Source organism: Hippopotamus amphibius, chromosome X (assembly GCF_030028045.1).
Source record: "Hippopotamus amphibius kiboko isolate mHipAmp2 chromosome X, mHipAmp2.hap2, whole genome shotgun sequence".
Classification (NCBI taxonomy): Eukaryota; Metazoa; Chordata; class Mammalia; order Artiodactyla; family Hippopotamidae; genus Hippopotamus; species Hippopotamus amphibius.
Window position 1 is genome coordinate 121,214,527 of NC_080203.1, and position 26,838 is coordinate 121,241,364.

The 26,838-nt window shown below is 34.8% G+C and overlaps 1 protein-coding gene across 1 annotated transcript in view; it reads left to right on the forward strand.

Moving 5' to 3' along the window:
- The window catches only part of SCML2 (Scm polycomb group protein like 2), an 89,069-nt gene extending 63,421 nt beyond the window's left edge, over window positions 1-25,648 (forward strand). The window contains exons 8-16 of the mRNA XM_057718316.1: window positions 6,285-6,499; window positions 9,710-9,833; window positions 11,935-12,138; window positions 12,850-13,044; window positions 18,482-18,589; window positions 19,213-19,467; window positions 20,340-20,402; window positions 22,686-22,837; window positions 23,935-25,648. Coding sequence (XP_057574299.1) covers window positions 6,285-6,499; window positions 9,710-9,833; window positions 11,935-12,138; window positions 12,850-13,044; window positions 18,482-18,589; window positions 19,213-19,467; window positions 20,340-20,402; window positions 22,686-22,837; window positions 23,935-24,063 — 1,445 coding nt within the window. The 3' untranslated portion in view covers window positions 24,064-25,648. The remainder of the gene's footprint in view (window positions 1-6,284; window positions 6,500-9,709; window positions 9,834-11,934; window positions 12,139-12,849; window positions 13,045-18,481; window positions 18,590-19,212; window positions 19,468-20,339; window positions 20,403-22,685; window positions 22,838-23,934) is intronic.
- Window positions 25,649-26,838: the final 1,190 nt, after the last annotated feature.

Consider the following 26,838-nt stretch of genomic DNA (forward strand, 5'->3'; position numbering starts at 1 on the left):
ATGGCATGGGATGGCAGCAGGAATGAATGAAGGAAGTTCAGAGGGTTTACATTTGACTCTGCCTCCCCCTGGCTCCTATTGCTGCCCATGACAGATCAGTCTGTGGCAACATGGGCTCTATGGAACAGGGAGCAAAGTTCCAGTCAGGGGCGTTGGGTACGTTGACTGAGTTTCTGTGAATACGAGGCCTCCAGGTTGGATAGTTTAGGTGTAACCATCTCTTTTGATATCTCCATGTTTTTCAAAATTGAGGTTTATGTTGTTTCTTTGGTTTTATAGTTATCAGTATGAAAGATCCTTAGAATAATGACAGTTTCATTGTACATGCACTTTTAAAAATAAGGACGATAACTTGCAAAGAATTTCTAAATCTGAAAGTTTGCAGAGTCAGATGTTTACAGCAACAGAGTTTTTTTTCTTTATTACTCAATTTTGGTTTTTCCAAACCATATTTTGCTTTTCTGTTTTTGGCTATTCATATTTTGATTTTGTCTGTTTCTAGCCTCAAACTCAAGGCAGCTGTTTTTGTTTTTGTTTTTTTAATTTAATTTAATTTTTTTAACTTTTTATTTGTTTATTTTTTTACAATAAACTGCATATATTTAGAGTGTACAATTTGGTATCCCAGTCTCCCAATTTGTTCCCCCCCCAACCCTCCCTGCTTTCCCCTTTGGTGTCCATATGTTTGTTCTCTACATCTGTGTCTCTGTTTCTGCCTTGCAAAGCGGTTGATTTGTACCATTTTTCTATAGTCCACATATATGTGTTAATATACAATATTTGTTTTTCTCTTTCTAACTCACTTCACTCTGTATGACAGTCTCTAGGTCCATCTATGTCTCTACAAATGTCCCAGTTTCATTGCTTTTTACAGCTGAGTAATATTCCGTTGTATGTATGTACCACATCTTCTTTATCCATTCATCTGTTGATGGACATTTAGGTTGCTTCCATGTCCTGGCTATTGTAAATAGTGCTGCAGTGAACACTGGAGTGCATGTGTCTTTTTGAATTCTGGTGTTCTCTGGGTATATGCCCAGTAGTGGGATTGCTGGGTCATATGGAAGGCAGCTGTTTTTATAGTAGTTTCTGCCCTTGTTGTCATACAGTTTTATATATATGGCTTTCAGTGTATTTGAGGAGAAGGAAACCATAAATCTATCTACTTAAGGAGATTGGAATTATGTATACACACAAACAAATATACATATAAAATATGAACTGTATGACTGGGACTGTATTTATTTCTTCTGAATTTCCTAAATTGCCTATACTGGTAAAGAGAACACACTAGGTATTAAGTAAATGCTAGATGGAAAAATCTGGAGAACAGTAAGCAACCATACCTCTGTTGAGTCTTTTTATTTTTATTTTTTAATTTTTTTTTTTGGCTATGTTGGGTCTTTGTTACTGCGCACGGGGTTTCTCTAGTTGTGGTGAGCGGGGCTACTCCTCATTGCGGTACGCAGGCTTCAGTAGCTGCAGCATGCGAGCTCAGTAGTTGTGGCGCACAGGCTGAGTTGCTCCAAGGCATGTGGGATCTTCCCGGAGCAGGGATCGAACCCGTGTACCCTGCACTGGCAGGCAGATTCTTAACCACAGCATCACCAGGGAAGTCCTTAGCAAGTTTTTTTAGATCAAAAGCAATATACATGTTAATTTATGTCTCTAATCCATTTTAGTTCCTCTTCAGGTAAGCCATGTGTAAGCCAAACCAGCACATGTACAACAGTAACTGGAAATATGGGGTTGCTGTTCATTTCTAAGTGTATTTCCTTTTCTATGGTAATTGTATGTGCTACTCTCTTTTCATAGTTCAGAGAATGCAAGCAGTATCTTTCAGTAATAAAGCATCTTCATGTGTCAACAGAAATGTACATTTAATGAGTACTATTTGGCAATAAATATTAAATAAGGTTAAATCTCCAGGCATGAAAAGTTTTACCAGCATGTTTTTGTCTGTACTTGTTAATGTTTTCTCCTTATAAGATGCCTCCACATCTGATTTTTAAAAAACCCGAGACTCCCTCTGTCAGAGAGCACCTAGCAACCAGTGAAATATCACATAGGAGTTCACAAGGTTGTCTTTTGGGCCTTCTTCTTTTTTAAAACACGTGCACTTTGACTCAGGGAAGTGAATGTAATAGCCTTTTTTGTTAGAGGACAGAAAGCAAGGTGGCATATTAGAAAAAACATGCAGTTAGGAGATAAAAGTCTCTTAGCCAAATGGGTGATCTTGCAGAGTTACCTAACCTTACCTAAGTTTTCTCATGTATAAAGTGGGGAGCAATACCTACCTCATAGGACATTTGGGAGGATTACATGCGATAACAGATATTGAAGTGCTTATTAGCATGTAATGGGTAGCCAATAAATGTTGGCATCTGGCTCCTGTCTTCATTTCTCTCTTTTCTGGGCTTCTGGGCCTCCTCTTGACTTTATTTCCTGCCTTCTGATTGTTTCCCAAGATTTATTAATTTCTTTTGCATTTTCATAATTGAGTAACTTCATATCTCTTGGACATTTTTCTTTTTTTTTTATAAATTTATTTTATTTATTTATTGGCTGTGTTGGGTCTTCATTGCTGCACACGAGCTTTCTCTAGTTGCTGAGAGGAGGGGCTACTCTTCATTGTGGTGTACAGGCTCCTCGTTGTAGTGGCTTCTCTTGTTGTGGAGCAGGGGCCCTAGGTGCGTGGGCTTCAGTAGTTGTGGCACATGGGCTCAATAGTTGTGGCTCACGGGCTCTAGAGCACAGGTTCAGTAGTTGTGGTGCACAGGCTTAGTTGCTCCGTGGCATGTGGAATCTTTCCAGGGCAGGGCTCGAACCCCTGTGCCCTGCATTGGCAGGCGGATTCTTTACCACTGCGCCACCTAGGAAGTCCTTGGACATTTTTCTTACCCAAACATTGTCTGTTCTACTTGAAGATAAGTTGAGGAACCAGATAAGTTTTGTTAGGTATTCACATAAAAATTTTATTAAAGATGATTAGCATATCCTTCTATATATATTTTACATACTATTTTCAAAGAGGTTTTTACTCACTTTGTTACCACTATGAACACATGGTTGTAGTGTATGTATAATTTTAACCTTATCTTTTAAACAAATCTGTTTTCTTTTTCAATAGTTTAATACTGAATAGAGTTTTAGCATGGTGTGTATATGTTATATGATTGCTCTTTGGAGGAGAAATAAAAATACATGTATAATGTATATAGCTTAATTTTGCTGTTCAGTGTTTTGAATGATTACTCATTCCTCTTTAAAGCAGTTTAAAAAGTATTTTGTTCGAGGTGCTGGGGATATGGCAGTGAACAAAACTGAGTGTTTGCCATTGAAAAGCTTGCTTTCTACAGTGAAAAAGTTTTTTCATACTTAAAATTTTTTATAATGCATTTTCTTACTTTGCTCATATATACATATATACCATGCATCAGGGAGTTTTTATTGTAATAGAATATTATATTTGGGGGGAATATTTGAAGCTATGGCTCAGATATTTGTGTCCCAAGGTTTATTAATATCAAATGTCAAAATTTTTAGATCAAATGTTGATTTCATTACATTTGCCATGTTCCACAGAGTAATATTTTATGTTACAACTTAATTCTTTGTATAAAATATATTTGTTTTGGAGGTATAACATTGGCTTGCAGGTTGAAAATATTTTTCATTCATTCAGTAAATATTTTTTGAGGACCCTATACTCCTAGATTCTGTCTTAAACTAACCTAGTGCAGAGTGCAATCTATTTCTTTTTCTTCATGCCATATATTAAAAGGTGGGGACCAGAACTGTGGAGATGAATAGATTGGTCAAGAGAGTGAGGATTTATTTGGATTTAATTAATGGGAAGAGGTCATTAGTGACCTTGGAAAGAATTTCTTTAAAATGGTTGGGGGAAGAAAAGCTTATTATAGGAGGCTAAGGAAACACAGAATAATAAGGAAATTGAAGTATCAAGTACAGGTGGTTCTTCTTTGTGTCTTGGTAGTGAGTAGAAGGAAGATTCATGCAAGGGCTTGAGAGTGCCAGAAACTAGGGAAGGAAATTTCAAAATAAGGGATATATGAGGGTTTTAAGAGAGAGCAGGGAGTTGGGATCAAGTGATTAAATACCATGAAGAGAGGAGATAATTTAAACTGTAATGTCCCAGAGGAACCGAAGAAGATAGTTATTAGGACATAAGTGAAAGGCTATTTGGCTTAGAAGAGTAGAGAGAAAACTTCATTTTATATAAGAGGAAGAGATGAGAATGAATGAAAGTAAAAGTAATTTAAGATGGAGATATGGGATGGTTATGATCACTCCCAAAAGACAGCCTTTAGTCTTCTCACAAAGTAGAAGGTGGGGTCATTTGCTGAATGGAATAGGGTGAGAAGGAGAGGGGAACTTAAAAAGGGGGAAATGTTCTGCCTTTGAAACATACTCAGAAATCAGTGAGTTGAAGCAGTGACACCCTAGTTGAGGTTAGCATGGATGTTACAGTGATCAACAGTATCCTAATGTTCTGTAGCAGGAGTTGGCAAACTAGAAAGTGAGGGCCACATTCAGCCCATATATCCTGTGAGCTAAGAATAGCTTTTATATTCAAAAAGGGTTTGAAAAAAAAACAGAGACAAAGAAGATTGTGTGACAGAGAACCATATGTGCCCTTCAAAGTCTAAAATATTTACTATCTGGCCCCTTACAGAGAGAGCTGACCCTTATTCTATAGTTCAGAGAAAGCAAATGATAATGTGACTCAGAGGTTGGACCTGACATGTTGGACATAATCAAAGATCAGGGAGTGATAATGTAAGGGATAATAGTTATGAAGGTTTTGGTGGATGTGGACAGTTGGGTGCAGGTTGATAGGGAGTAAAGTAAAGCCGGAAGAAAGCTAACAGATTGGATGAAAATGGAGAGGTGCTAGGTCTCATAATTCCAATGAAAAGCATGATCAGTTGGTATGAAGCAAAGATGACAAGTAAGGAGGTTGAAGGTGGAGGTTATCTTGGAGGTAGGAAAACTTCGCAGATTGTCTAATGATGAGGTCAGGATGATGAAGCAACAGAAGTATGATATTTAAATTCCTGAAGATGATAACAGGGAGACTCTGTAAGAAGAAATAATGTGAATTAGGTTACTAGAGTTATTCGTAGAAAGTGGAAGTGAGCATAGAGTATGAGGTAGATGATGGTAGAGTTAAAAAGAGGCTGAGGTAAGTAGGTAAATTACTATACATAAGGGGACGGGAGAAGTGATGGTGGCAGTTAAGTGGTCCTCCATTTGCCCTGGCAGCTGAGAGAAGGCTGTTCTATCCTCTTGACTTGGTAATTGATAGAGGTAGATAAAAAGGCTGCAGGGAAGGTGTGGTATTCTCCATAGAAAGTCAGATTTACACATAGTCTTTGAGGATGGGAGAGGCAAAGTGGTAGATTGGTTTCAGGTTGTAAAATGAAACCCTCAAAATAAAAGTAGTTGATTTTTTTGCACAGATGTATAAATGTTTTACTTATACAGCTCTTCCTGTAAAGACTTTTTGACATTAGTACTATTTATTATGTGAAGTTCATTTTTTGTACTAATGAAATTATTAAGGGATTAATACTAGAAATATCTCTTTTTTACTTAACTATGAATATATACAAGAGTAACCTAGCATTTGAAATGTTAAAACTGTCTTGATTGGGTTACAAGTAGCTAATAGATACAAATCACTTGAACATGATAGTGGTCCTTCCATGACAGCATTAATGTAGAGTCTGAATTATAGTTTATGACGCTTTACTCTTTAAACATACATATCGGAACATAATGTATTTTAGCCATTAAAAATCTGGTAGGGGGATTCCCCTGGTCTTTGAGTGATGAAACAGGAACCATTGGTAGCTACTGTTTTTCTATATTGATGGGCAAAATGATTCCTGTATGTGGCATAATTGGATAGTATTTTCTGAAGGAAAAACTCTTTTCTTTGCCAAGGACTAAAAATATGAGAAGCAGACAAAAGGTTAATTGATAGAAATTTTCACTGTGCTAAATAAGTTTGAAGTTATTGGTCCTTATTGTAAAAGCCTCTTTATTTTTTCTAGAGACTCAGACTATTTCCTGATAATCTGAAATCTTAAATACCTAAAACTTGATTTTTAATGGTACCTTTGTTTTAAGTAGTTTTCAGTGAATAACCTTTGAAATATTTTTAAAGATTGAGTTAAATTTCTTTTGAATCATAAGAAGAAAATACCTTAATTATGTCATTTACTTTAATTGTATTTTTGTGTTGTTTTTTTCCTCAGTTCCTGTTACAAAGAATTTAGCAAAAACACAGTCTTCTTCCAAAGCAACCCAGTGTTCAATGCAGTCTCCACAGAAAACTGCTGTAATATTATCAACACAGCCGATCAAAAAATCAGGTCGGACTAAACCACCTGGACGTACTTCAGTCCCCAAGAAGGGAAGTTCTGTTAAAAATATCACGCCAAGGAAAAAAGGCCCAAAGTCAGGAAGAAAGGTTAGTTGTATCTCCCACTAATTTGTATTACAGGTCTCTGTAGTGCCCTATTATTAAATATACAGTTTAGGACTTACTAAGAGTGTTATGACACCTTTTAGGAATGTACCAAGAGTATATAAGGCTTTTTACAAGGGGGGAGGGGGAGAGAGGGATTGGGAGTTTAGGATTAGCAGATGTAAGGTATTATATATAGGATGAATACACAATAGGCACTACTGTAGAGCACAGGGAACTATATTCAATATCCTGTGATAAACCATAATGGAAAGGAATGTGAAAAAGAATATATATATATATATAACTGAGTCACTTTGCTGTACAGCAAAAGTTAAACACAACATTGTAGATCAGCTGTACTTAATTAAAATTTAAAAAAAAGTATGTAAGGCTTCTTAAGGCCTACGTAGCCATCAAGATTATTTCTTTTAACGACTTGGATAAATTTAAAACTGAATAGTGTTCAACCTCTTCAAAACCACATTGAAAATACTGCATGGGTGTATTTATGTTTGGGCCAGTTTATTTAAAACTCTGTATACTTTAAAAATCAATGCGAAGTGAATTTTACTGTACATAAATTATACCTCAGTAAAAAGGGGGTGAGAGTGAAATAAGTGTGATAAATTCAGTGATGCTAGAGTTACATCCTACCTGACTCCCCCAAAGAAAACTCTAAAATCTGGAAATAATAGAAAAAGCAGCTACCTGAAGACACTGGAGAATGATTGGAGGCAGACAGACTCTGGTTGGGGGGAATACACATAGGAGGAGAGGGGTTATGCAAAATTTTATATTCAGCAAAAATACTCTTCAAGAATGAAGAACTAAAGACATTTTCAGATAAAAGCATACAAAAAAATTCATCACTGGCAGATAAACACTGTAAGAAATGCTGAAGGAAGTTTATCTCTAGGTAAATGCTAATGACTTTCTTTTTGCTTTTGTCCTCTTAATTTCTTTATAAAAATAGGATTATCTATAGCAATAATTATAATACAGTATTGTGGGGTTTATAACATACATAGATATACTGCATAAAAAATATAAAGACTTGGGGGTGGAGGATATGGCTTTGTATCATTGCAAGGTTTCAACATTTTCTGTTAAGCAGTACAATATTAACTTTATGTGGATTGTACATTGTAACTCCCAGGGCATATTGTAAAAATACAAATGCAAAGAAATACCGCTAAAAAGCCAGTTGGAAAATTAAAGTGGAATTCTAAGGACTATTCAGGTAATCAAGAAAGGGAAAAAAAAGAAAAAGGAAAGGACAGAGGAAGGAAACAAAGAGAAAACAAACAATAAATGGTAGACACAGGCCCAAACTTACTAATAATTACTTTAAAATTTAGTAGACTAAACTTTTCAATTAAAAGAGATTATCAAAATGGATTTTTTTAAAGATCTAAGTACATCCTGTCTACAAGAAATACACTCTAAATATAAAGATATAGAATCTTTCTAGATCTATTAGAACTAAATTAAATTTCAGCAGTATTACCTTAAACATTTCTGAGTTGAGCCATCTGATATCAGTATATATAACATTTCTGTTTTCTTTCAACTAATGTTTGCAGTATGGAGCAAAATGACAATACCATTTTCATTTAAAAAACTCACATTAATGTTGGTATTTTGTTTTAAACGGCATTCAAAATTTATAAAATAAAAATCAAAAGTCAATAAAACTGAATATATTTCAAATGTAAAATAATATTGAAAAAATCAAATAAGCAGATTATTCTAATGTAAATTCTTAGCAGGTGAAATTTTTTAAATTAAAAATAAATTATATAAAATTAAGGAAAGTTAATGAAATTTAAAGGCAAGTCATTTATTTTAAATGCATTTTAGAAATTAAAATATATCAAGGGTGTCATTGATGCATATATTTAGTACATATTTTCCAGCTGCTAATAAAAGTCTTTGTGATTAGTTGGTATATGGTCAAGATATGATAACCCCAAAAAGTATCTCTTGATGCCTATATTTGCAAATAATTCCAATGCTGATTTGACAATTTCGAAGAGATCTTTCTGAAAATATTGTTTTATGGTGGTGAGGAGGGGCAAGGGAAAGATAATGTAATTTTTTTGATAATAAACTTTTTTGTTTCAAAGGAAGCATTTCAATTCACCTTCATCTTCTTTAGCTTCATTATTTCATCATAAAAAGATAGAGTCAACTCTTTGAACTAGAGTAAGAATTGGTCTTGCAATACTCTCCTTCGTCAATTATTTTCTTCCCCTCCTTAAGCATTCTAGAAGTATGGAAGCACATTTTCCAAATAAATGTATTCGGTCTACGTTGTTAGTTCAAACACACTATTTTGGTATGTCTTAAGTCGAAGGATTTAGATTTTAGATTTTTAAAATACTGAAAGAACGAGAATATATTGACATAATAATTGTAATTTAGTACTTTAAAAACAATTTACTATGATACTGTGAACCCAAATGACATTCACGAATTTAAACAAGTAAAGAAAAATCCAGCAACACTGAGTGTTCTGTTTTTTTCTCCTTTGTCCCTGCCTTTTAAATATCTTCTATTAATACCTTTTCTAGGCACAAGATCCCCTTCTTTTATATTGAAAAGTTGTGTTTGAAGGTAGCTCCTAGAAAACCCCAAGAGTTGATATAAACTAAACAAAACACTAGTGATGTTTAACAATACCCAGAAGACATTTGGTTCTTACATATAACAGGCATAATTTTGTATGGACTTCAGCAAGCCACTTGTAATTTTGTCAGAATTATTGTGTGTAATATGGAGAAATGCAGGCTAGATATGGTAAAAACCCAGATGAGTGACTGGTTTCTGAAGACAAACTTTGTCTTCTACCTTGTTAAGGTCCCCCACCCTCATTTGATGAATTGCTGGATTAGATTTCCAAACTACTTCAGCAGTGTAAAAAACTTATAGGGAACCTCAAAAAAATAAAACAGGTTTTACAGAGTGAATTATTTTGGCTAAGGTGTGACTAGTTGGGACAGGGGTAGCATTGGGAATCCCAGCCTCTTGGTCTCTTCCTCTCCTACCTAACCAGCTTATGGGCCCCTCTTAGGAGCACAGTTTGAAAAGTACTGCATTTTGTGACACAGGGATTTCCAACCCAGAGCACTTCCGACAACTGATCATTTGTGAACCAGTGATGCCAATAATTTTCTGACCTCCTTATTTAAGAATATTTTTTTTTAACAGGAAAAATGTATTCCTGTGCGTTCCACATCTTCAACTTCTTTAAATGAGCTGGTCAGAGAAGATGATAATGTTTCATATGATAAGGATGCTGTTCCTGGGTCATCTAAAATAGTGATGTCTACAGGTAAATTAGTATTTTTAACAGAGTATAAAATTAGTTATCTTTTGTTTTATTATTTTCAGTGTCTTTGAAGTCCTGGAAATAAAATGAGGGAAAAAAGGATGATAATAAACATTTCTTTTAGTATTTTTTATATAAAAATATTTTTAAATTCTGGTTGTTCATTTTGATGTTAAGGAAAAACAGTTTAAATACACGAGTCACTTGAAAATTCAACACCCTTAAGATATTTTATCCCTCTTTGTAAGATTGATAAAATTTACATTATTGTCACATTTATTCGTTTTCCCATTATCTCATTCACAGTTTGTCATTTTGTCTTGTATGTATTTTTAAAGCTGCCTCAAACCTTTTTTTAATTCCTTTTAAAATTTTCACAGATCCTTGCCTGTCAGGGGGCATGATGACTTTAAATTGTTCTTTGCTATGTGAAGAGTGTGAAATGACAGACACCTGAACTAATCAATCCGTTTTATTTGTCATCTGCAAATTTCCTTATTCCTTTCCTGTTTTTTAAAGCAAATTTTATTGCTTCCTCTCCTGTATCCTTAATTACCTTTCTTACATTCTTCTGTTTCCTGGACTTTTCCCCTCAATTGTTCTTTTCTTACCAAAAAGAAATTATAATTTAATTTTTTGAGATAGAAATCACTTTAAAAATGATTATTGTAACATACCCCATTTTGTCACTTTATTATTTCTAATTTTTAGTCCATTAGGAGGGCAGACTAGCTAAATGAGTGTAAACATTGAAATCCTTGTTTAGCTCACTTATGTTCAGTAGAACTTTGTCCATGCCATCAGCACCTCAGGTTAAGTTTTTAATAGCTGTTTCATTCTGTGACAGAGTCCATGCTTCCTCTGGCTGTTGCCACAAAGTTGAATTAGCATATATTTTCAACATAGTGAAAGTGAGATTAATGTGGTTTTCTTTAAGAATTTTTAAAAATTAATTAATTAATTGGCTGCATTGGGTCTTCATTGCTATGTGCAGGCTTTCTGTAGTTGTGGAGAGTGGGGGCTGCTCTTCATTTCAGTGCGCAGGCGTATTACGGTGGCTTCTCTTGCTGCAGAGCACGGGCTGTAGGCGCTTGGGCTTCAGTAGTTGCGGCACGTGGGCTCAGTAGTTGTGGCACACAGGCTTAGTTGCTCCATGGCATGTGGGATCTTCCCAGAGCAGGGCTCGAACCCGTGTCCCCTGCATTGGCAGGCGGATTCTTAACTACTGCGCCACCAGAGAGGCCAAATAATGAGTTTTTATTGTACTAAATTTAGACTTTGTATACATGGAAATTTTGCAATAAATTAAGTAGTGGATAAAAATAGTGTGCCTCTTGATTTAGGAGGACAGTATGTTTCTGGTAATAGTCATATTACGTTGTATGTTGATTTGTATTTGTTGATTCTCATTGAAGAAAAATTAGGGAAACTTGACTGATTGTGATTATAGATTATTTGCTTCTAAATTCTAAATGTTTTTATTATACGAAGAAAAGCATTTTTAAAAAATTTTCTTCTGTGAACCTCAGCATGTATATAAAGAAAATTTTTATTTTCTTAAAATTAATGAAAAAAATTTCTCTAGGTCATTAGAACTTACTGTGACACATATCTTAAATTATTTGGTTACTTTAGAAAATACTGTATAATCAAAGTGCAATATTGTTGATTTAAAATAAATTCAGTCCAAAAGGAGTGTGCTAACATGACCAGTTTTGAAAGAAAATTCTTATACTGTGATTATAGTTAAAAAGTGAAAATATTCTTGTCTTTAACCCATTTTGTATAATCTGAGAATGTGTGAAGAATTGTTTTGTGATGCTACTAAAACTTCTATTGTTTTTATTATAATCATTTTGGGCAGAATTCTTGAAAATTGAATAGCATTTGGATTATTTCTTTCTAGATTTAATGTATTTACAAAATGTGAAAATGTATTTACATACATATTTTTAGGTAGCAGAAATGATCATTGATATTAACTATGTTTACATTCTCTTTGAGTGAAGCGTGGCTAATGGGATATATAGTGATTATGTAGTGTTTATGTTCCTTCTAACCTGTCTCATTGTTTGTTATATCTATATACACATTTTTCATCAAGTCTGTGTCTATATAAACAAACATGGAAGCTCTGGCCCTCACCTGGATCAGAAGAAAATTCAGCAGCTGCCGGACCACTTTGGCCCAGGTCCCGTCAATGTGGTGCTCCGGCGGACAGTGCAGGCCTGCGTGGATTGTGCCATTCAGAGTAAGACTGTTTTTGAATTCCTTACGCAAGATCATCGTGGAGGAGAAGTGATAACTGGTATGCTCATCTAATCCTTTATCAGCTTTTATTCCCTGATTTGATTTTAGGTTTCAAGAATTGCCGGATTTTATAATACATAGATTATTTTATAAATTTGTATTCTATTAACTATAATATTTGGACATTTATTACATTAATATAATAGAATATGTATAATAATTATATGTTTATAGACTTTACCCCTGGTTTGGAAAGTTTAACTTTCAAAATAGACAAATAATGTCAGAGTAATATTGTATATCGAGATAAGAGGTACAGAATTTTCCTTTTACCTGCTATATTAAGCTCACTATAGATACTGTAAGCTTAATATATTTTAATTTTTTTAGAAAACAGACTAATCTATAAGAATCTCTAAATAAAAATGTGATTCAAGAAGTGATTAAGAGAGAAGATACATATGGCTTTCATGATTGTGTGATCAGATACTACATTTGTACCCATGGAATGTTTGAAAGAGCAGGAAGTATTGTAGATCAGTGGGTTTCTGTTATTGTTGTTTACTTTATGAATATTTTAAAATGAGAATGCTTTTATTAGTTCATACTATTGTGTTTAAGAGGAACTTTTATAATTTCCTTTATAAATTACAAAAACCACACATTAGATTTATAATACATTTCCTAAATTGATGGCTTTTATTTTTGTTAATGTTGTGGTTCTTATCTTCTGTAATGTAACTCTGACCTCTTTTTCTCCCTATAATAGCCTCCTTTGATGGGGAAACTCATTACACCCAACTCCCGCCAATGAACAGTGCATCATTTGCTCTTCGCTTTCTTGAGACGTTGTGCCATAGCCTGCAGTGTGATAACCTTTTGAGCAGCCAGCCTTTTAGCTCTTATAGAGGTAATACTCATAGTCCTTCTCATAGTCCTGCAGAGCATGATCAAAATAAATCAGGTAAGAGAAATGTAAAATTTTATATTGTGCTTCTATTTTATATTAGGTTCTACATTAACTTGAGAATCTTATATAATTCAGTTTTTCCTGTGTCTTCCTCAAAGTAAACCTTTTAGCCACAGTAAACTAGTTAGACATGTATAATATAGTGTTTTTGTTCATTCAAAGTGGAAAAGTAATTTCTTATTGTATTCATGATTAACTTGAGAATCAAAACCTGAAAGGTACATCATTGTGGTTTGATTTGCATTTCCCTAGTGGCTAAGGTTGAGCATCTTTCATGTGCTTATTGGCTATTTGTACATCATCTTTGGAGAAATGTATATTCAAATCCTTTGCCCATTTTAATTGGGTTGTCTTTATTATACAGAAATATATTTATATTATATAAGTATATATTTGTTATATATAAATATAATATATAAGGAATTCTTTATATTCTGGTTAAAAGTTCCATATCAGATATATGCTTTGCGTATATTTTCTCCCATTCTGTGAGTTGTCTTTTCATTTTCTTAATGGTGTCCTTTGGAATACAAAAGTTTTTAATTGTGATCAAGTCCAGTTTATCTATTTTTTCTTTTATTTCTTGTACTTTTGTTGTCATATCTAAGCAAACATTGCTTAATACAAGTTCATAAAAGTGTACTGCTATGTTTCATCCTAACAATTTTATAGTTTTAGCTGTTACATCAATATTTATTTAGGTCAGTCATCTATTTTGAATTAATTTTTCTATATGTTGTGAGATACAGGGGTCCAATGACATTCTTTCACATGTGGATATCTCGTTGTCCCTGGCACTATTTGTTGAAAAGACCACTTTTTCCTCTTGACTTGTCTTGGCACCCAAGTCAAAAATGAATTTTGTATAAATAAATGGGTTTATTTCTGGATTTTCTATCTATTTCATTGATCTCTATGTCAGTTCTCATGGCAGTACTGTACTATCTTGATTAATGTAGCTTTTTGTAGTGCGTTTTGAAATTGGGAAGGATGAGTTTTCCAACTTTGTTCTCCTTTTTTAAAGATTGTTTTGGCTGTTCCGAGTCCCTTGCATTTCTATATGAATTTTAGGATAAGCTTGACAGTTTCTGTAAAGAAGCTGGGTGGGATTTTAATAGGGATTGTGTTGAATCTGTGGATCAGTTTGGGGATTGTTGCCATCTTAATGTTGAGTCTTCTAGTCTGTGAACATGGGATGTCTTTCCATTTTTTAGGTCTTATTTAAGTTATTTCAACAATGTTTTATAGTTTTCAGAGAGTACATCTGGGACTTCTTTTGATAAATTCACTCCTAAGTATTTTATTCTTCTTCATGCTGTTGTAAATGGAATTATTTTCTTAATTTTTGGATTGTTTATTGCAAGTATATAGAAATAGGTCTGATTTTTGTATATTAATCTTGTATTCTGTAATCTTATTGAATTTGTTTATTAGTTCTCTTTTGAGTTTTTGTATGTGTATGAATTCCTTAGGATTTTCTTAAAGTCTATTTTGTCTGACATTCGTATAGCCATTTCAATCCTCTTTGAAGTATTAGTTTGTATGGTATATTTTTTCCCACCCTTGTACTTTCAACCTATTTGTGTATTTGAATTTAAAGTGTGTCTCTTGTAGTAAGTTTGTAATTAAAACTTTAAAAAAAATCCATTCTGCCAATCTATTTTTTTACTGGAGTGTTTATTTCATGTACATTTAGTATAATTACTAATAAGGTAGGATTTACATCTACCATTCTGTATGTCTCTCTCTTTTTTTTTTCATTATGTTTTCCTCCATTACTACCTTCTTTTGTTTTAAATAGATGTTTTCTTGTATACCATTTTAATTTCCTTATTCTTTTTACTGTTTTTTGGAGTTATTTTCTTAGCTAGTTGTCTGGGAATTACAATTAACATCTTAATTTAAAACAATCTAGTTTAGATTAATACCAACTTAATTTTAACATTTTGCAAAAACTTTGTTCCAGCATAGCTTTGTTTCCTGCCCCCTTCTTTGTCCTACTATTGTCATACAAATTATCTTTTATACATTATACATCAAATACAGTTTTATAATTTTTGCTTTATGTAGTTGTCTTTTAAATGAGAAAGGAGAAGAAAAGAGTTACGAACACAAATATATTTACTGGTACTTTTTTTAAAATATGGATTTAGGTTATTCTCTATTTTCATTTCAACTTGAAGGAGTCTCTTTAGTATTTCTTATAGGGTAGCTCTCTGCAAGTGAGGAATCCTCTCAGTTTTTCTTTATGAAGAATTTCCTATTTTCTCCTCTGGTTTTTAAAAGTTAGTTTTGCTAGATACAGAATTCTTGGTTGACTATCTTTTTGTTTCAGTGCTTTGAATTTGTCATCCCACTTCGTTCTAGCCTCTGTAGTTTCTGATGAGAAGTCAGTTGCTAATCTTATTGAGGCTCCTTTGTATGTGATGATTTGCTTTTCTTTTGCCGATTTCAAGATTCTCTTTGTCGTTTGCTTTTGATGGTTTGACTGTGTTTTTCCTAGGTATGGATATGTTTGCGTTTATCATAATTGGAAATTTTTGAGCTTTTTGGATTATGGAAGTTAATGTTTTTCATTAAATTTGGGAAGCTTTTAGACATTATTTCTTCAACTAGTCTTTCTGCTCCTTACTCTCTCTGTCCTCTCCTTCCAGGACTCTCCCATTATGTGTATTATGGTATGCTTGATGGTGTCCCACAAGTCTCTGAGGTCTGTTCATTTTTTTCTCTTTTTTTTTTCTGTTCCTCAGACTATATAATCTCAATTGACCTTTTTAAAAATTTGGTGATTCTTTCTTCTTCTAATTCAGATTTGCTGTTGAGCCCCTCTAGGGTTTTTATTTTTTATTTTTTTTCATTTACTATACTTTTCAAGTCCTGAATTTCTATTTCGTTCTTTTTTTTATCACTTTATCAATAGTGTGAGACATTGTTTTTATACTTTCCTTTAGTTCTTTAGACATGATTTTTTTTTAAGTTCTTTGAACATACATAATATAACTGACTTGATATCTTTGCTTAGTTAAGTCCAGTGTCTGGGCTTCCTCAGAGGCAGTTTCTGTTGACTTTTTTCCCCCACGTACATGCCATACTTTCTGTTTCTTTGCATGTCTGTTAATTTTTTAATTGAAATTTAAAAGTAATATAATGCAGCAACTCTGAAAACTAGGTTCCCTCCCCCTTCCTAGGGTCTGTTGCTGTTGCTGTTTGGTTTTTTAGTGACTTTCCTGGATTAATGAATGACTTTTCCAGGGCTAATTTTGTTATATGTGGGTACTGAAGTCTGTTCAGTTAGCTTAATGGTCAGCTAATGATTGGACAGGGATTTTCTTAAGTGCCTGGAACCAGTATGTCTCCCAGTCTTTGCCAAAGGGTTGTTTGTGTGTGTTGGGACTTACTTTGAACACTCCAGGAGGCAGCTTACAAATCTGCTTTGTTCAGAGCTTCAAGGTCAGCAAAAAATGAAACATTAGGGCCTTCTAAAGTCTTTCCTGAGCATTCATACAACCATGTACATACACATGGCCTTCTAGATTCCCAGGAATATCTCAGTGCTTTTCAGAGTTCCCTAATGGACATCTCATTCACCAGTTTTTTCTTTTAAGATTCTTGGTCAGCTTCTTGTCAGCCCCAACTGGTAATACTACCTCAGGGAGCTACAGTGTTAAACAGTTGCCACTGTTGTGGTTTTTTTGGTTTTGTTTTGTTTTGGTTTTTGACCAGTGCTTTAGAGATAAGGCTCTTCACACAGAGCAGGCTCTGATTTAAGTCAAATAAAACAAGCCCAGAGATCACAGGTTTTCAGTGAGCTGCGAGTTTGGTCAAATAGTGACAGTTCTCTGGGGGTGGAGCTTTTAGAGTGTTCCAAATCCATTGTGTCCCCTACAGTGCTAGGCTGGCTGCTGGCTTTCACAGCTACTATAGTTGCGAAGCTGTTAGTTTGTAAGGCTGCTCCAAAACTGGGGTGAAGGGGATGATATTAGGGAAACTAAAATGCCACAGAATTTGTTGTTCTTTCTGCGATTCAGCCTTTTTTCTTGAATAAATGCTTTTTGGGTTGTCATAAACCTTTAGTTAGCATCCAGAGTTTTGAAAAAGTTAATTTTGCCAGTGCTTTCATTATTTTTATGAAGGAGTGGATTTTCCGAAGTCCTTAATCAGTCATCCTGGAAGTGCATATGATGACTTTTAAAGTACTTTGTAAATTATCTGGCTTTTTCTAGTTATCTCTGCAGGAACAGTTTCATGCCTGAGCTCAGTACGATACCCAGAAGCAGAAGTCAAGAATCAATTTTATGTTTCTGTCAACCTCAGATAGTAGACCATATACCAGCTTCATAAACTTTTCATAAAGAAAGTATTATAATGTTACAAGTAAAAGATAAGTAAAGACTTTTTCTGATCTTGATATGATTCTGAGGTAAATATCTATAGAAAACTATAGAAACTGTATACTTTAGTACTCAAATTTTCTGTGTCATTAAATGGGTATGAAAAAAGTCAATTATTTCTCAGAATTTGACTGTGCTAATTGTAGAAATCTCTCTCATTCACTGAAGTATGTTTTGCCTGTTGGTTTTGTAGTTGATGATTAAAAATAAAATCAAATGGTGAGAGAGCTCTTAGACTCATTAGTAATCAGTCAGTAACTGGATGGCTAAAGATTGCTTATCAAATGATTTTGAGAGGCATACCTGGCCCCCAGCCATTTTGAACTAGATGAAGTTTGACTTTGGTACTTTCTCATTGTAGTCTTTCTTCTCTCTGGAGGTCTATCATCCTACTTTATAGATTTCTGTTGTACTTTATTTTTCCCTGTAGTTGGAGATTAAATCAAAATATTGATTGATTGTAATGTAGTCTAATGTAGTGTAAGAGTGTAATTAATAAATTGAGATGTCTTTAAGGATTATGCCTTAAAGAGGTCCTTTAGGAAGAAATGCATTTGGTTGAATGATAAGTAAGCAGTAGAATTGTTGTAAGAGTAGCCCTAGGCGAGGATTGTTGCCTATAAAATGGAGTGTTCATTGTACCCTTATCTTCTCTTTAACTCTGAGTGTTCATTGTACCCTTATCTTCTCTTTAACTCTGAATTCTTAACTTTTCTTGCTCATGGGAGCAATTTTCCCAGGCCTTTTTAGACACATTACAATTGGTTGTCTCGCTTGCCTGAGAGTTAGAAAGATGTGATGATAACCCTAGAATAAATGAAGCTTAGACATAATGCTTTTAACCCTTGAATATAATATCACTGAAATATTTAATAGGATGAAATGAACACATCTTGTTCATAATCAGTCAAATAATTGATAAATTATTGATGAAGTTATAGTAGGCAAATGATTTACAAAGTGTTTTATGCTGATAATATGAAAATACTTGAGTATATTAGTTATAACAGACAAATCTCTTTTTTTGAAAACACTAAAAGAAGATACAACAGAAAAGAAAAGCACCAAACGACCTTCTCAGCAACCTGTGCCTCATGTTGCTCCTCTCTCTCCTAAGCTCCCCAAAACAAAAGTGCATGCCTCTACAGGTAAATAGTATTTACACGTCGCAAGATTGGGAAGAAAAGTCACTCTGCTATCACTTACGTATGCTTTTGAGTGTTGATGTTGGGAGTAGAGGAGTATATTTCCCCAAATCAGTTTGGCAATTAGGCTACTACTTTGGCAGCTTTGTTGAGCACCTCCATTCAGCTTTGTACTGCTAAAAGCTGATAGAAAGAGGCGTAGAAAAACCTAGTACATTTCTCCAGTGAAAGTTTTAAGTGCCCAAGTAGTAAGCAAATGTTAGAAACCAACTGCGTGATCATATTGTAACAAGTAGTTGTGAAGAACTGCATTCCTAAAAAAAAAAAGTACTTTAGTGACGTGTTCATAGTCTTGGTGGCAAGACTGGCAAGGGTTAGTTGCCATGAGAAAAACAGGTGATGTCATTAGAATCAATTTGGATTTCAGGACAGTGTCCATTACTATAAACACCAGGAAGGGGATGGCCATGTGCTTTGTGTTAGAGGTTCGTGGTTCAGTATAGCATGGCTTAAGTGAACTGTTGTTGGCAATTAGGGGATTTTTGACCTTTTAATATTTTTTGAGCTGTAAGTCTATTGAAGATAACTGTCTTTTTTCTTACTGCTTTGTCTTTTTTTTCTTGTAGAAGAAGTATTATCTTCTGAGGGAGATGGCATGCCCACAGAGGAAGAGCCTCCTGAAGAGTTTAAGAACTCACCACTAAAGCCAGCAAGTCCTTTAAGTCCTGCCAGCAGAAGTCCTGTAAGCACTTATAGCCCACTCTCCTGGGACGTTTCTCCAAGTGTGCCAGGCACCCCAACTTTACCACTAGTGGGGAACAAAGCATCCACCAAGAACAATCACCATGAAGTTAAGTTGCAAACACAGAGGAAACCTGAAGGTATATTCAAAAAACAGTGGTTCTCAACCAATGTGTTTATCTTTCCCCTTAAGGTTTCCATGCCCCACAACATCCCCTGGGAGTTTATCACATTGGAGAAAATTGAGGAAGTTGAGTTCTCCCCTTCACGTCATTGTCAGGGCCAAGCTGCTACAGCTGCTCTAGCCCTCATGGCATTACAGCACTGTTTCTGGGGATCTGGATCACCAACCATGTTTCTGATAGAGACTTCTCAGTTTAGTGGTTTTCTATCCATTGTACAAGGGCGAGTCAAAAATTACCCGCACTCTGGCTGTAGAATTTCTGTAGCCAGGGTGCGGATAATTTTTGACTCACCCTCGTAGTTTATCATTTCCTTGGGTACTGTCTGGACTCACAAACCCCGCGTGACTCTGAGGCCTAGAAGGATGCACTCCCTCTTCTTTCTGATGTACTCTTTTCCTTGTCCCTCTCGAGTCCTTTCCTGGCCTCAGCCTGTGTGTGGCTCCCAGATCTGGGCTCTGGCATCCTGTTGCTGCAGCCATTTTCCCATTTTCCACACTGCCAGTCATTCCCTCGGACCCCTCAGGAGAACATGATATGTATAAACAGGACAGCATCCTACTGCTCATTTGGAAAGCACCAGAACTGCCTTCCATGTGCAAAGTTAGCTACTATCCTGTACCCTTTTAAGGAATAAGGATGCTGGGGTGGGGGGGAATAAGTGTTTTGTCTTTTTTCACCAGATAGGCATCTAGGCAAGTTTGAGGAGTAAAGGAAGTATCAACTAACTCTCTTGCCTTTCATAATGGGTATTAGCTATGGGCAACCCCACTGTACACATGCTGTGACAAATTTAATATCTCTCTACCCCCATCTCCTACCCTGTGTAGATTGTCTCTGGTTTTGGAGTGAATTTTGTAGAGGGGCTGAAGATAGATGTTCATATTATAAAGGTAGTGTACCCTGTATTTTCAGATATTTTTACAATATATGAGCTTATGAAGACAGGCCTTCTGAATAGAAGGCTCTAAAAGGTTACTTCTAATGCTGAATATCTCACTTCCAAATGTTTATCTAACACTGCCATGCCAAAGTAGCCTGTTTCAGGGTTTGAGGATGCCTCTGGTCTTCCTAGGAGTGGAAAGACTTAATAGTAATAACATTACTTAATAGTAATAGAAATCATCATCATCTTCATCACTATCTGACATTATATGCCAGGCACATAATATTTTACATAGCTTCATACATTACATCTTTACAACAATTCCTTGAGGTATAGATGCTGGTAAACATTTTCAGGTGAGAAATCTGAGAATTCACTTAACTAAGGTCTCCCAGCTAGAAAGTGGCTTGGCCAGTACAGGAGCTCTGGCTTCAGGGCTGTATTCTTAACCACTGTGCCATCCACATCTCCAGAGAATCGGTAAGCATTTCACTTGGAAGCTGTCTAGAGTTATTACTATTATTTTCCTTAAGTTATTAGAACTGTTACTTAAAGCTGAATTTACCCCTGATTGCCAGTGATGCTCACACCACCTCCTGCCCTGCTCTACCCTGCCCCACCCTGATATTTGAATGAAACAAATTGTTGATTTTTATTATAGGAAAGAAATCCAGTAACATTTTGGGGGATAAAATCGTCACTTCCATTTTATTTATATCATAAATATTTACTGATCTCCTAGTGTATATAAGACAGAGCCATTAAGGAGAAGAGCATTACTGGACTTTGATTATTTTTCACCAGATTCTGATGACAGAAACCAGAAATCCCACAAAAATATAAGTTAATTTAGAGGTATGATTAGCCTTGCCAATAATTTTTTAAATATTAAATTGAGTCTGCCTTGAGTTAAAGGAGAAGACTCTTTCTGTCCGGATTGTTAGAATGCCTTAGGCATGGCATAGTCTATACCATCATCATTTTTAGTTGGGTTGATACAGCTCAGTAGCATTTCTTGGTAGACTAACATTTTTATCTCTGACAAGTAGAAAGTAGGATAGATTTTAGAAAAAAAAAGTTTTTATTTCATATCAAAGTTATACTATTTATAAAGAAAATATATAAAATTCTGAGCTACACAAAAAATTATGAGTTCTTCTATCTTCTGTTTTCCTTTGCCCTTTCCCTGGGTGAATACTCAGACTGCCCCTAAAATGGCCAGAGCCCAGATGATAGGAAAGAAAAGGTGCACTTTTCACTAATTCACACACACAAAAAGATCAAATTTGAGTTGACAATCCTTGTTTAGAGAAACAAATCTTCTTAGCGAATTACAAAACCCATTTCTGTTATCATACACTAACTTTAGAGAGTCAAACACTCTGGTAGAGTAAATGAATACTTGTCTGGACGCAAAGAAATTTTGGTACAACTTAGTGAACAGCACAGCTAAAACTTTTTGAGGTATGCGCACTTAAATTGTTTCATATCTCAGTTACTTCTTTTTTAAACATACAAACCTTCAACCAAAATATCTATTACAATGCAGTGAAACTTGAAGGAGGTATTCAGTATAATGTTAAAGTTACTTCTGACCTTTAAAGTTACTCCTGACCTAGCTAAGCACAAGATTATTTTTGTCTTCAGAATTAAGATAAGCATTTAAGCCTTGAGAGACAGGCACTTATAGAATAAAGTTATGCCAAAAAATATCCATATTGAATACATGGGAGAGAGTCACTAAAAGAACTGATTTGATTCTCAGAGATAATGGGGTTTATTGAAAATTCATTGATTAAAGTGAATAAATTTAAGCAATTATAAAACTGTAAATTCTGGGAATTTCCATTGCAATTAGCTGGTAAAGTAAACCTAATCTGGAGATATCAAGAGGAGAAAGAGAGAAGTTCTTTGAAATACTTAAAGTAAGAAAGCAATAAATTAGCTTAGATTAACCTAATTTAACCCAAGTAACATATCTTTTGCTGTATTTGCCTGTGGCCAAAGAGGCCTCAGATTGCTTAGTCTGTTCTATGATATTTGAAACTCTAAGGTATCTTCTGAGGCTGCTTTTGTTGTTTGGGGGAGGTCAGGTGGGATGTTCTTGGGTAGCCATCCTCAGGTCATCTTTATCTAGGCTTTCACTGTATTTTACCTTGGAGTCCTGGGTCCATGCTGTAGTACTTCACAGTAGGTTCCAGGAATGAGACAATTACTCCCTACTTAACATCTCTTCTTTCAGGATAATAATCAGGTCAAGTATGACTTGTCTTTTATCCCCCCATTGAAGCTCCAAGTTATATAGCTGTACCTGACCCCAGTGTCCTGAAACAAGGCTTCTCTAAGGACCCTTCAACCTGGTCTGTGGATGAAGTGATACAGTTCGTGAAACATAAAGATCCTCAGATATCAGGCCCCCTCGCCGACCTCTTCAGGCAACATGTAATGTATCTTTTGATCCGGTTTTCCTGCTGTAATGACTTTGAATGACCTCTCCGCAGGCCCTCGAGTTGGATACTGATTAGTGTGGATGGTGGGGGAACCCTATCAACTGATTTTTCCATATGTGAGAAAGTTTACTTTGCCCAAATTTAGACCCTTAAACGGTAGAGGCTGGATCTGTACTTTAAATGGGTATCCAAGTACATAAAATACTACAAGTCTTCAAGTTCTCAAGAGAAGATGATTTGGCATGGCCACTCTCAGATGTCTTCTCTTTTGTAACAACAGCTACAAGGATCCTCCTCCCCACCTGCTCCCTGCTTGGCCCCAGGACCATGAGTAGGAGGGAGTGATCACAGCTGTGACATGGTAGCCTCCTTGTTATCATGCCCCATGATTCAATAACTATATAAGATTAAGTGCAGCTTTATTTTAAATAGCAGCTCATGAAAAGCAAATAATGTGTACATGACATAAATTGCTTAATTAAGAAAATAAAGAATTTTAGGAGGATTCCTTATGTCTGTTAAATAATGTTTATAGTCTTTTCTAACAAATCAGATTCATGACCAAATATCTGTGTATCCTTTTTGACATTGTAAGAAAATCAGTAATAAGTTTTAGTATCTAATTAGCTTCATACAACTAACTGAATAGCTTTCAAAATAATAACAACACTGTATATAGCACATTTACAGTTTGCATTAATGCTGATATACGCATATTCTCAGCCTTTCTGAGAAAGTTAATGACCATTTGAAATTCATTTCTGCAGTTCATAGTTTCTACCCTTTGTCATAGATATGTGGTATTTTATTCAACACATAGTATTTAAAATCAGATAGTTTGATGCAAAGGCCATTTTTCAAAGATACTGGGTTAAATTTCCTTTTTCTTAAAATTTGAAGTGAATTTAGAAATTTTCAAATGATGCTTCACGTATAAGTTATATTTTTAATAGTTTTCAGGAAATAAATGCATATATAGAGAATATATATTGAGAGTGTACAGCTGCTCTCTATTTTACATGTTCTTATATGTAAGTAACTTGACAAAATATGAAATCAGTATTAATTACAATTTCTTTCTCTTTGTAGGAAATTGATGGGAAGGCTCTGCTACTACTCAAAAGTGATGTGGTAATGAAGTATATGGGGCTGAAGTTGGGGCCAGCCTTAAAGTTATGTTACCATATTGAAAAACTTAAAGAAGGAAAATTTGATTAAAAAAATGTATAAGGTTAGATTAGACATAATTTTCAGTTGTCTTTAACTTTTTAATTTAAAAGTATTTTTATTCTTGTAGCAGTTTTTGTTTTGTAGACAGTTCCTCTAAAACTATGTTATATCCAGAATTGCAGAACTACATTACAAGTCCAATCTACTTCTTTAAAAGAAATTAACGTTAGTATTAGCATATTCAAATTGGCAGTTCTTTATGTCTTTTTATTATTTTACACTTTGCAGTTTATTATTTTATTGTACAGTTTACAAATATACTTCATGCAGGAAACAGAGAAACACCTTTGATTTTGATTAATGTTTATATATAAAACCAAAACAGCTACATCCCAAAGGGGAAAGTATCAGGGACTGACAGTCTCTCTAATGGAATCCATGAGAAGTTTTCCTTAGAAAAGAATTTAAAGATGCAACTGTAGATATCATCTCTTTTTCAAATATTTTGTCTGTTACTGCAGTGTTCTGTTCGTGTTCTACCAATTTCCGGAAAGGGAATAGCCATATAAATTACTTTCCTTTCGTTACTATCTCTCTGTATGTTGTATTTGTTCATATTTAAAGAAAAAAACAAGCTTATAAACTTTCATAAAGTGTTCTTATCAGTTTTTGATAAATTTTGAACAATTATAAGATAGAATGGTTGTTTTATGCAGGAGATATTATACTACAAGGGTGGTTTGGATGGAGTCTGATTAAATTTTTTCAATGAAATACCTATTTCAAAACTTTACATATTTTCTCTAAACTTAGACATTTAACTAAGCATTCATTTCTCACATCTCTATATGAAGACACCTGTCCCCAAATTTTTAAAATATATATATTTTATTGTCTGTGTTTATTCCTCATACAGATACTATACCATATTTATATATTATTCTATACCTGTAGGTATTCAAACAAGTAAATCTGTTCTTTTTGAATTTAATATGGCACTTTGCACTGTCACAGAGGTAATGGTTAACTATTTATATAGTTGGATGTTTTTATCCTGAAAAAATATGTGCATCATTTGCTATCACTAGTACCTCTCAGCTTAGTCTTCAGGGGATAAGAAACAATCCATAGGTTTCCATACAGGGAAGTTCTCTGTCCTATGCAATGTTGCTAGTTAATTTGCTTAGTTCTGAGCCATTTATTCTGCTAAATTTTGGAAGATGCATTAATTCAGACTTATCATTTTGGGCTTTATTTTTAAAGTTAGAACTTTCAAGGGGAAATGGTGCTATATGTTTATTGTTATTACTTTGTATAACTTTGGTGTATTGTTTATAAGCTATGAAATCTGTGCTAAAAGTATTAGCCATTTGTTATAAATGCCAATGAAATGTACACCAGGGGCAAGAATGTACATTTTCTTTTTTAGAAAACCAAATGTACTTTATATGAGAACGCTACTATTTAAAGGGTGGTTTCATCTATGTTGTTATTCATTTTGTGTTATAAGACAAAATTCTAATTTAAACTTGGTCTTCTCTCAAATTGTTTGTGTGAAGATGCTGTGCCCAGTTAAACAGTCCTCAGGTGTTTGTATAAATACTGTTTTACAGTTTTCAGATTTTAAAATATAATAAAATTAAATATACTCAACAAATAATGTCAAAGCCTCAGATTTGATTTTACTTGCTTTCACCACATTATATTAATGTATGAATCAGTTATAGTTGAAAAAGCAACACTCAAGTAAGTTTATGGTTTTATGTGTCCAAATACTTGGTCTTAACACTTGCCATTCCTAGGAGCAAAGGGCTGATCTTTGGTAGGAACCTTAAATGAGACCCCAGGGAAGCAATAAGAATTTAAATCAGTGAGCTTTATCTGTACTCAAAGCTTTTGTTACTTGGTGATGATGCAAGTGTGCTAGAAAATGCCAGTGCCCCCATATATTTCATCCCACCTGAGTTCATGCATCTAGCTAGAAATTCTGGCTGCTCTTTTACCATTGGGGTCAGAGGCCATACAGCTAACTCAGCCTTCAGCCCTCCGAGCTTACCTGGTAGAAAAGCCCTAGAGGCTCAGGGTTGTGGTTGAATCACCTTCAGAATCCAACCCTTCAGCCCATGCGCCCCAGGAGCTGCTGCCTTGGAACCCAGAAACTCGTACTGCTGTTCATTGGAGACAACCGGGCCCTAACTGAGGCACCAGGGATGATGATCTCAAGTAACTGGAATGGAGGTGTCGATTTTCACTGTCTGGTTTGTAAATTTTTGTGCAGAGACTGTCATGCTGTGTTAGCATGGGTTACCTGTGAACTTAATTATCTTTGCTCTACTTTGCCCTCTCAGTCCATTCTTCCACTTTCTGGAGGCAGCAGGATTCTGCAACTTGAGCTCTAAAGCCCTCTGGGCACATTGAACATTTGCTTTCCGTCTTTTGTCTACGTGATTACTAATCATTGGAGAGTCTTATGGTACGTGGTTCAGAATAGAATTTCGCAGACTTTGAAGTTGGGACTCCCTCTGTAAACATGAAAAAAAAATGCCCTTCTGTAATAATATTAGAAATTAAAAATTAAACATCATGACTAGAAACAGTGATTATGGGAGGAAAAGTGCTGTTTTTCCAAGCTATGTAAGGAACTGTACTCGCAGTTGGCTGAGTAAATGAAATACATTTAAATTTCTGGGGCTGTTTCTACAGTGTGATGCTACGACTTGCTAATATTTTTAAGTGCTCTGACTTCGATCCAGGGAATGGAGAGGGTAGGGAGGACATGTAAGCCAGGGCCCACCTTCAGAACACATAGTGGACAGTTTGCGT